The sequence below is a fragment of the Branchiostoma lanceolatum genome, chromosome 4, assembly GCF_035083965.1.
Source record: "Branchiostoma lanceolatum isolate klBraLanc5 chromosome 4, klBraLanc5.hap2, whole genome shotgun sequence".
Lineage (NCBI taxonomy): Eukaryota > Metazoa > Chordata > Leptocardii > Amphioxiformes > Branchiostomatidae > Branchiostoma > Branchiostoma lanceolatum.
Window position 1 is genome coordinate 32,065,409 of NC_089725.1, and position 11,153 is coordinate 32,076,561.

General features: G+C 46.6%; 1 protein-coding gene and 1 non-coding gene across 2 annotated transcripts; both read left to right on the plus strand.

Annotated features, from left to right (window-relative positions):
• The first annotated feature begins 201 nt into the window (after positions 1 to 201).
• Positions 202 to 8,251, plus strand: LOC136432075 (neuropeptide FF receptor 1-like). Its single transcript, XM_066423094.1, has 7 exons — positions 202 to 1,158; positions 1,668 to 1,826; positions 3,061 to 3,209; positions 3,811 to 3,946; positions 4,352 to 4,477; positions 5,703 to 5,837; positions 6,854 to 8,251. Exons 1-7 carry the CDS (start codon positions 1,024 to 1,026, stop codon positions 8,249 to 8,251), a joined length of 2,238 nt encoding a protein of 745 aa, XP_066279191.1. The 5' UTR covers positions 202 to 1,023.
• Positions 3,623 to 3,695, plus strand: Trnav-uac (transfer RNA valine (anticodon UAC)). Its single transcript has one exon. It is a non-coding gene; the product is annotated as a tRNA-Val (tRNA).
• Positions 8,252 to 11,153: the final 2,902 nt, after the last annotated feature.

Below are 11,153 nucleotides of genomic sequence, written 5' to 3' on the forward strand. Positions count from 1 at the left end.
CTGCAAAGATTAAACACGTGGAAAATGAGCAGGACCTAACATCTGCTTGGAGACAAGCCGCCGGCGAGTCGGTGAAGAGCTGACGTCACCCAGGCGACGCCGGCAGCATGTGTGCACATTCCCACCGGCGCCCTGACGACGACGTCATCTCTTCCCGGCGACCGAGACATTGTATTAATTAAGGCAATTCTTCTGGAAGTGTTCACTATTAATGTATTTATTCATCTTATGAACATACATTCAGAGCAATCGGGAACGATTAATAACAACCGGTCTGTTAAATGAGTACAGTTAAACGGAAATTGTATGTAAAAGGAAATTGAACAAATACATGCATGTCCGTCTTGGGTAAGAATCTACCTTTAACTTGAGATCAGGAATGCAAGTGCTTGGATTGTCACCCAAGTATGCAGAATTCCTGAAGCCTTGCCATAACGTAGTTCTTTTTTAATGAAATATGGCCAGTCATCATCAGCAAACACCAGTATCGGAGCGTGAACCACGTGTCAATAGGCATAGGTTATAAATGTTGCGTTATATATGAGTAGGATCTGGAAAGAGCAAACAGCGACAGACGGCAGTCTCGATCGGCTCTCCTGGTTGCTGATAAAATTGTAGAAGTTGGCCGAATAAGGTGAATAATTGGCCTGAGAAGATCAGAGAAGGCAGTCATTATTACTTTGCTCGCTATTTTGAACAAAATAACGGACTGACATTTTTTCGGTCAATGCATCTGGTAAATAATTTTACCTTAGTCGTTGATATTTTTTTGAGACTATCTGTTCCCCGTCCAACCACCAGGAAACCTTTTGCCACCACGATTGTCTATTTCCCCTCCAGAGTCCCGCCAGAGAATACCCCCATGACCAGAGGGCAGACACTTCCTGATGAGCACCATGACCCAAACCTGGATTTCACCATGACTGTGCAGATGTGAGGAGAGTAGAGGAGAGAGGAGAGCAGACAGCCAAGCCTGTCACAGCCGCCAACGGTCTCGCCATTCCGACCGTGCAAGAGGGAGCCATGAACGCAACGTTGTCTCCGACCCCGAGTCATATTAATTACACATCCTTTCTTGTCGGCAATGCTACTGCCAGCCCAACGCGACCCTGCGGCGGACAGGCAGATCTGAACTTCAACCACTCGGATTGGACACAGGTTCGTTTGCTTCTTTCTTTGTTCGCTTGTTTATTTGCACATCAAGAAATTACATATTATAACTAGGGGGCCCAAACCTACACCATTTTTTCCTTACGCCAACACCTATCAGCCACCAAGACCACAGCATGTCCAGGACCAAATATACAAAAACCAGAAGTCCTGCTGCAGTTCAAATATCGGTCATCAGGAGGCTAAAAATCAACCCTGACCGTCAGGTTCACAACGCATACCCACGTTCTGAATATCATCGTAATCCTTCTAGATTTTCCGCAGTAAACGTACGCACACACTAGCAGTCAGAATAATGCTATACCCCCGTTTTTCATGAAAAAAAAAACACATATACAAAGAGGTAATTGGCATATATATGGCTTATACAACCCGCCTTCTTGATACTAATTAAAACTGGTCTTAATCAACAATATTGGCTCCAGGTTGAGGGCGTGCTTGATTAATAGTCTTAATTAGTCTTAATTAACATTCTTAATTACCAATCTTGGCTGCAGGTGGAGGGCGTGCGGATCCTGTTTATCGTCCTGTACATCATAGTGATGCTGCTGGGGATGTGCGGGAACGCGTTCGTGTGCTGGACCATCCGGCGGAACCGCCTGCTGCACAACGCCGCGCACTACTTCATCGCCAACCTGGCCGTCTCAGACCTGCTGGTAGATACCTTTTCTTTGATTTGCCCCTCCCCCTCCCCCTCATTCCACTAGACGGCGATCGCACTAAGACCTTGCGACGACATATATTGGATTTGTATAGCCATAATCATGCAAAATAACAAGGTTGACTGAAATAATAAACAAAATAAGGGAAAGGCAACTTCAAAACAAATTCCCAAGGGAATACTCATATGTTGCCACTACGCACGCGCAAACACATTCCACGCATGCCTGTACAATTCTGGGAATTCTCATAAAGCGGGCGTAAAGTATACTATTAGGCTCGCCCCTGAGGCGTCGCCAAAAACACAATGCATAAAAAGATTCGTTTTCATCAATAAAATTCGTTCTGCACTCTGTCAATTGTTAGGTCGCAGTGAGTCACTACGAGGTCGCCGTCTTAGTGGAATGTGGTGTTATTGTTTAGTCCATATCAGTTCGATCTGACATGGATGAAAATAACGAAAATTGATGCGCGCGTTTCCAGTTTTCGACCATACTATACATCAAACAAATCAGCTGCAAAATGAGCAAATATGTGCACACAAAAATCGGAAAACAAATACTTATGTCGTAGAATGCCGAAGTTAGTGCCAAAGTCAAAGAAGAAGCTGCGAAAGAACAAAAAGGAAGAATTCATCATTCGGTATACCATTTTTTCAACCTTTCTGACTACTTAGATTTCATAATGAAGCCCCCCTTTTGTTGCCAAACAGTTTTGGGGCTCCCAGAAGATGACATACATATAATGGAATTAACATGATCTTATTTTGCACAAAATAAAACACAATCAGCAAAAAAGATAGTAAGATAATAACTCAACTCTCCAAGGGAGGTGAGAAGCTTAGAAAGCTTGTATGTTGGCCACCAAACTATCTACCACAGAGCAAATGTAATGAAATAATTAAAAAGAATCAAATTAAGTATTCTGTCACACGTGACTAAAATATTAGCTCAGTTAGTGAAATCCAACATAAGTAAGATGGACATAGTGGCTGAAACATAACCGTAAATCAAATCTTTAGACCTTAAAAGTACATGTAGAATCATATACTTACACGTAGATTAATTCTTTTGTACCCACTTGTTTGTGTGTATGTCTAGTTGGAGACGCATCCTGAATAGAATTGTGAAATCTTACCCAGTTGATTGAGTAACTGTATTTTGGCCTGTCCTATTGCCTGGATGTCTAACCTTCATCGACGTCACATTGTTATTTGTTTCGATAACAAAGGTGTCGTCTGTGGTGGTGCCGCTGACGCTGGTGACGTTCGCCGGAGACCCCGCGCTGCTCAGCCGGCCGCTCTGCACCATCGCCAACTACATGCAGCCGGTCTGCGTCTCCGCAAGCGTCTTCACCTTGGTGGCCATCTCCTTAGAAAGGTGAGTCCCCGTTTGAGCCATCCTTAAATTGTCTTCACCCCATTAACATGTCAATTCTGAGGTTTATTTATTTCTATCTATTGGTTCAGCATGTACATGCCGGAGTTGCCCAAGTTGGCCTTTTCCAAGTTTTTTTTCCCAGTTGCTTGAGTAACTATTACCTTGTGAGTCCCCATTTGTCCTTGTCGGATATCTTGAGCTCCAAGCTTGGTCCTTCCTAGTTTTCTGAGATTTCCTCAAATGTTTTCCTTTCTTGTTCCTTTGTTTTGTACCTTCCTTTCCTCCATTCTTCCTCCCTCTTTCACGCATCAACCCACCAGCAAGTACTTTGTAAACGTTAGGGTTCACACGCACTGTTTGGTTGCAATCTATAATGAGACGTAGAGCTTCACCATTGAGGATTGCTTGCGTACCGTTCCTTGGTGTAGTGGTTATCACGTCTGCTTTACACGCAGAAGGTCACGAGTTCGAGCCTCGTAGGAACCTTTTGTTTTTCTTCAAGTTTTTATTTTTGAACAATTGGACATTCTTCTTGGTATATCCCCATCAAGTTACTTTTGAAGTTCCTTTATTGTTGCATTTTTTCTGTCGTCTCTGTCAGGTTTTACGCCATCGTCCAGCCGCTGCGTAACCTGGCCAACAGCCGGATCTTCCCCGTCAACCGGGTCCGGAACACCATCATCGCCATCTGGCTGGTACCCATGGTGGTCCTGTCTCCATGGCTGGTGCCTGCTGAGGTAAGTATAACTCATATTCTACACTAACCTTAACCTATCACTAACCCAGCCATAACCTATCACTAACCCCACCATCATCGCCATCTGGCTGGTACCCATGGTGGTCCTTTCTCCATGGCTGGTGCCTGCCGAGGTCAGTATAACTCATACTAACACTAACCATAACTTAAACTATTTATTTATCTAATCTTTAAACAGTTGGATGGCCCCTATCGCTAGCCCAACCAACCATAACTGTAAACTAATACATGCAGAAAACATGCAGATGAAAAACTTAAAGACGTACAAGACGTACAGACTTTGAGATGAGGACCAAATCTGCCTGGAGATTATTAAGTATCGTTCTGTCTCGCTTGAAGTGACAGGTGTATAACTGATCATGACACAGTACCTCCTCCCCACCAGGTGAGCGTGGCGTGCTTCTACAGCGACCTGGGGCAGCTGAACCGGGCCAGGTGTCTGGACGGCTTCTACCTGGTGTTCGACCCCGTGACGGCCGGGAAGTTCCACATGGCCGTGCAGACCATCACGGTAACTACTGCCCCCCTCCCCACCACCAAATATGGGCAGGGTTAGGTGTGACGTAGCATAACCAAATATTGACGTTAGGTGTGACGCTAGAAGATAGCAGTCCTTGGGAATAACTTTAAGCCTGGTGTGTTCGACCCCGTGACGGCCGGGAAGTTCCACATGGCCGTGCAGACCATCACGGTAACTACTGCCCCCCTCCCCACCACCAAATATGGGCAGGGTTAGGTGTGACGTAGCATAACCAAATATTGACGTTAGGTGTGACGCTAGAAGATAGCAGTCCTTGGGAATAACTTTAAGCCTGGTGTGTTCGACCCCGTCACGGCCGGGAAGTTCCATATGGCCGTACGGTGAATACTGCCCCCCTCCCCACCACCAAATATGGGCAGGGTTTAGCTGTGACGTAGCAGAACCAAATATGGACGTTAGGTGTGACGTTAGAAGATAGCAGTCCTTGGGAAGAACTTTAAGCCTAGTGTTCGACCCCGTCACGGCCGGGAAGTTCCATATGGCCGTACAGACCATCACGGTGAATACTGCCCCCCTCCCCACCACCAAATACGGGCAAGGTTTAGCTGTGAGGGCAAGGTTTATAGCTGTAACGTAGCAGAACCAAATTTGAAAATTAGGTGTGACGTAGTTGTCTTCCATCTGACCTTCATCTAACTTGAAGAGATAGCAGTCCTTGGGAATAACTTTAAGCCATTACGTTACGTTACATGACTGCACTTGTCTAGAAAAAACAAAGTAAAGAGATTTCTTTTGTACGCTTCGCCCCAGCAGACTGTACAAAGCGCCTGCTGTGGTTACTAGCAGTGAAGCTCCTGTCACACACTCACGACCTTCCCACGAGTTTGCTCCCGACTTTTCAGCATTTATAGTCGGCTGGCGCTGACGACTTTTAAAGAGTAGTTGCGTGGTCTGGTGCGGTATTTGACAAATGAGCAATCGTTACTGTATTTAGTGGCAACGAGTTCCACTCTACAATAGTTCTAGGGAAAAAAAGTTTTTTTAAACACTAGGTGACCAGACCCTCTCTCCTCTCCCCCGCAGCTGCTGGTGATGCACACGGTGACGATGCTGTTCATCGCCGTGATTCCGGTGCGGTATTTGACACCGTACTTCAAATGAGCAATCGTTACTGTACTTGGTGGCACTCTACTTCCACTCTACGATAGTTCTAGGAAAAACAGATTTTTGAACACCTCTCTTCTGTCCCCCGCAGCTGCTGGTGATGCACACGGTTCCGATGCTGTTCATCGCCGTGACGTGCGGCCTGGTGCTGTGGCGCCTCATGAAGCTGCAGAAGCCGGTCGCGCCCCGCGGCACCGTCACCAGGAGCGAGATCAACAGGCGGAAGGTACGGTAGTCACGCCTCCTTTGCAAGCCTTTTAGGCGGTGCCGGTGTTTATTTTGGGGGGTTGATTCGCGATTTTCTACATATCGGGGCCAGGTTCTTTTGCTGGAGAAATCGTTTTGCCGCCTGTAAAAAAACCTCCCAATATGTTGAAAAGCGCTTATCAGCGCCCCCCCCCCCCTCCACTCAAAAAATACACCGGCACCACCCAGAAGGCCTGCAAAGGAGGCTAGGGTAGTCAATGCATGCCCCCCCCCCCCCCCGGCATGGGGCTTGTGCTTCCATCATACTCTACCAGATGCTAAAGTTGTAGAAATCGGACACAAAAAAGGGATAATTCTTAAGACGGCTGATACTATTAGTCTACGGTCGAGTTAATTTATTCTCAAATGCAATTTCAGTCACCCTTCCGGCTAACCCTATTTCGCATCCAGTTTCAACAACGTATTCAACTGGCCCAGGAGGTCTGGTAAAAACTACTTTCAGCATTCGGTCCGTCTTACCCGAAAAAGTCTGGTATTTGGACTTTGGACCCAACAGGTCTTTCAAACTTTCCTTCAAGCTCCTTGGTTTTGTTTCTTTGTTGTTTTCTGAAGGAAACTTTGTCGTCTCTTAAGATAGGCCTTAACCTGTGTTTTTTGTGTGTATGCTTGTGTGTTGAGTCTAGTTGCGCGAGTGTGTGTGTGTGTGTGTGTGTGTGTGTGTGTGTGTGTGTGTGTGTGTGTTTGTGTACGTGTGTGTGAGGGGGGGGAGGTCGAGTGTCATGCAAACCAAGACAAAGGTGAAGGTACTCAGCGCTGTTTGTCACCGGGCAGCCAATAATGATTTCCTCCTCCTTCTCCCTCCCAACTGCCTCTGTAAAAGGAATTCCATCCTCTCCACGTCGCCCCCAAAGTAACCCTCTTTAAGGAGTCATTACACGCCTGGTCGTTCCTCCCAGGTGCCCGTTGTTAACCCTTTTTCAAAGAAACCCCGCCACCTGACTTACCCGCCGCTATTGTTCTCTCCCCGTTCCCCAGGTAACGCTGATGGTGGTCGCGGTGGTGGTGGCTTTTGTGGTGGCCTGGACTCCCCTGCATATGGTCAGCATCACCTACCTCTTCACCCCTCAGCCCAGCGAGTTCGTCCTCGCCAGGAACAACTTCTTCACCGGGTACCTCATCCTCTACCTCCTGGGCTACCTGAACTCGCTCGTCAACCCTCTCATCTACATTCTTATGAGCGACCGCTTCAGGAGGGACTTCAAGGTAATCGTGAAGACCTTACTGCCGTGCCTGTCCTGGTGCCGCGGCTGCGACGGGTCGTCGGGCGGGCGCGTGCGGAGCAACACCGCGGGCAGCGTGACGGAGGTGACGGAGGTGGCCGCCGGGTGGCAGCCGCCGAACTACATGGAGCTTCGGAACGGGCGGTACGTGCCGGCCATCAGCAGGGGGTTCTACACGCAGGCCAACCCGATCCCCGGCGCGCTCGAAAGTGTCAACTCCACCGGGGAGGGAAAACCGAACGGGTTGGCGAGCAACGGTATGGACAAAAGCATCGCCATTACGCAGTGTTCAAGGAAATACGTGCCCATAAGCACCAGCGAACACGTTAGCCATCTGGGCTCCTCGTACCTGACGCTGGCGGAGTACCTCGCCGAATCCATGGCCAGGAGCAGGAGCGACTCGGACGATCTGGTCTCCGCGGAAGCCGAGGCTTTCATGAACGAGAAGAGCGTGGAATGTTCGGCAAGCGACTCAACCCATTTGATGACGTCTACTTATTTGAGCACAGACGGACCTACGAGAAAACGACTTTCATCGGGGTTTGACGAGGTTCTACTCCCGCCCCCACCCAAGTACCCCCTGCGTAAGTCCGGGTCCCTGGCGTCCCTAAGGTCTCTGCTGGACAGGTTTGGGAAGCGGAATCACAGCCAGAGCGCCAGCAGCAGCGTCGGTCTGGGTCTGCTGCAGCTGGTGGAGGCGGAGGGTGATACAGACTCGCCCGTGCCGAGCTCGGACGAGGAGGGAGAGACCCCGTACAACAGCGCGTTCTTCGACAACCCGGAGGAACTTCCGGTGGACAGCCAATGGCCGTCTACGTCGCATCTGTCTCACCAGGTAGGAGACAGGACAGCAGAGGAGGAGAGATACAGTCGGTACCCGGCATCGGAGCCGGCAGACTCCACCCTCGGCGCGTCACCAGATTTCTGCCGAAGACAGGAGCGCACCGAGTCGGTGCCGAGTGACGAGGGCATCGGGCTCGGGTACGACCAGAGCAGTGACGAGGATGACTGGGGGAACGACCTGGAGGACTTCGCCGAGAGGTTTGGGCCGTACGAGTTCGATCCGAGGCTCAAACCTGCCCTTCCCAACCCCGGCTTTCCCAGATACTTCCGCACCAAGTCCACCTCTTTGACAGCGTCTGTGGATGTCTAGCTCATTTCGTGTATATATGTATGCAGCTGCCTATCTTGTGTACTTAACACTTGTCACAGTTCATATTTGTTTATTTGTTTTAGCTGCCAGTTCCTTTTTTGAGTCTTTTTTATGCTTGTCCTAGTTTTAAGTACTGTCTAAGCGATGTACCTACTTGATTCTGATTTATCAATACAAGACTTTGTTATGTTTACTGCTATACTAGTATATAATAGACTGATGCTCTGTTATAATAAAAATTTTATATGGTGCGCACAAATATTATCCGATGGTGACGACAATGCCGGCCTTATGACCGTCCTGAACATTGTAATAAAGTTTTGAGTGGATGTTCTTTGCGTGGCTTTTTCTGTTTACCTTAATACAATATTAACTAGAGTTCCACAAACACATTATCTTCGCCAAATAATCAAGGCTTATTACGGAAAGTGATTTATATTTACGTGCCTATCACCCCCTGCATATTTGATCATGCACCATACCATTTGGACGTTATGATTGGGCGAATGAGTCCAGTTAAGATAGGGTTAAAAATCATTTGGTGGTACAGGACTAGTATATGTGTAGAGTGTGCTGATATATGTTATAACTGGTCATGAAAAAAATATGAGTATGTTGATATTATATGGGCCACAAAGGTTCGATATGGCAGTGTTGAAAGTTGAAAGTGATGATGAAATAGTACAGTCAATACATATGAATAGAATAAATCTGGCACGTTTTGAGGTGTTTCTAGTCAGGCTTTCTATTTTGTCCCTATTTCGTTATGTCGCCAACCGTGTTGAACAAAAATGCTTAAACTGAACGCGTCAAAAACCAGCAGGACCCACACCTCTGCTTGGAGAATAGTTTATTTATTTGACCTACATGTACGTTTATGCATCTGTTTACATGACCTGACACTGTCCCATCTCCCATCGAAAGGCAGTGGGTTAACAAACTTTCCTTATTAATTATGCAAATTAGCTCCTTATTTGCATAATTAGTCATTGATTATGTAAAGCACCATCCAAGCTCTGTACATACCAAACATCACGACGATCTGTCGACCCATTCTCAAGTTATTCATGTCCGAATGTCAAAACAAAAACACCCACTGCGGTTCTTAACAAGCCGCTAGGGGGCCAAAATTTACAGAACTTACTTTCTGTGGCATGAACTATCTACCACACAAAAATCATGACCATAGCACTTTCAGAAAATATGCCCCTAAATTTTGAAGCTCTGCTGCAGTACCTTTGGTACCCGCTAGAAGACCCATTATCGAACTTGACCTTCCTTTCGGTAAATCCTACCCATCCACTAAATATCATAAGGATCCATCAACAGCTTCTTGAGTTATGTTGTCCACAAGAAAATTCACATCCACACAAAGCCCGCTGCAGTACCGACGGAAAGTGCCAGGAGAACCATTTTTGAACTTGACCTCCGTTTTCACAACATCTACACACCTGCAAAAAATCATGAAGATCCATCAACGTTTCCGTCACTTTTTTTGCCTACATACAAACACAAAAAATGCTAAGTCCGCTGCAGTACTATTGAAAAACGCAAGGTAAACCATTTTCGAACTTGACCTTCCTTTACACAACCACTACACACCTACCAAAAATCATAAAGATTCATTGAAGTTTTCTTGAGTTATGCTCCTGACATACATTCAGACCCACCCAACAGATTTTTCAACCGAAAACATAATCCTCTCCGAGTACAAGTACTCGGCGAAGATAACTAGTACTAACCACGGCGTTACCACAGTCAAAACTGCCCAACAAAGACCGCACACGGGACCGATAAAATCCGGTCTATGTGGACAGGCGGTCACTACAGACATGATTGCTAATGCTTGTGGCAAAAGGAACAATATCTAAGGGACCACTAACATTGGCCAGGCGTTATGTAAAAGTAGTCACTTGTACAGGTTTGACTGTACGTTATTCTTATCAATGATATAGTCACATAGGTAGTTTTAATTGTCGGGGGGGGGGGGGGGGGTTGCGCCCAAATCTCTTCAAAATATAGTGATAAGAGGAAAGGAGGGAGTATTCTGAAGGAGAGAGAAATGTTCGAAAGATTGCGTGCAGTTCAGATAAGTAAAAATGGCGTAAAAACACTGGAAAAACAACAGAATCTAAAACTTACGTGTCCCTAAAGCACGGAAATTCATTGGGTGGTATAGTTTGTTTACTCGCATTAGTTGTTGTTGTTCTCGTGCCTACAAAACAGTCGACTCCAGTCAACAGCTACAAAAGCAAAACACTATACTCCTCAAACTGAAGAAAAATAACTCTTCTAACACATGACGTAGCGCAACAAATTGGCGGAAACTTTGTGTGTTATAGGAATAACGCCAAACATGAAAACATCACACGTTACTAAGGACCCGGATCCAACTACTACAACAACATGGGGCCCGGCTCCTGTCAGGACGACTTTGTGACGACGTTAGTAAATGACGGTAAGGTTCAAAGGTTATCATAGTCCTGGTGATCTATCTCAGGTCCCTGGCACTTCCATGGTCACGTGGTTCTCTCGACTGTGACGTGATTCGTGACAACGCGTTACCGTGTGATCTCCAAGCAGACGTCTGGTTCCTGGTCATTTTGTGCGTCACCGGTCGGGACAATTACCTATTCATTGGTGAAAATAGAAGTCGTTCCAAAAGGCGTCAGCTCATTGGTGGTATATCCTTATCTCATTTCGTCCCTCTGACGTATTCATGACGTATTTGATTTACGTCAGAGACGCTCCCAAGCACAAAACTGTTTGATGAACGAAAGACAAAAAGACTCTTGTTTAGCGTAAGAATGGCGCTGTCTTGTTCGCTGTTGTAAGGCAATACTTCATTTGTCAAAGATGTTGATGGAGCAATAGGCTTCAAATTTGTTCTTTCTTAATACAC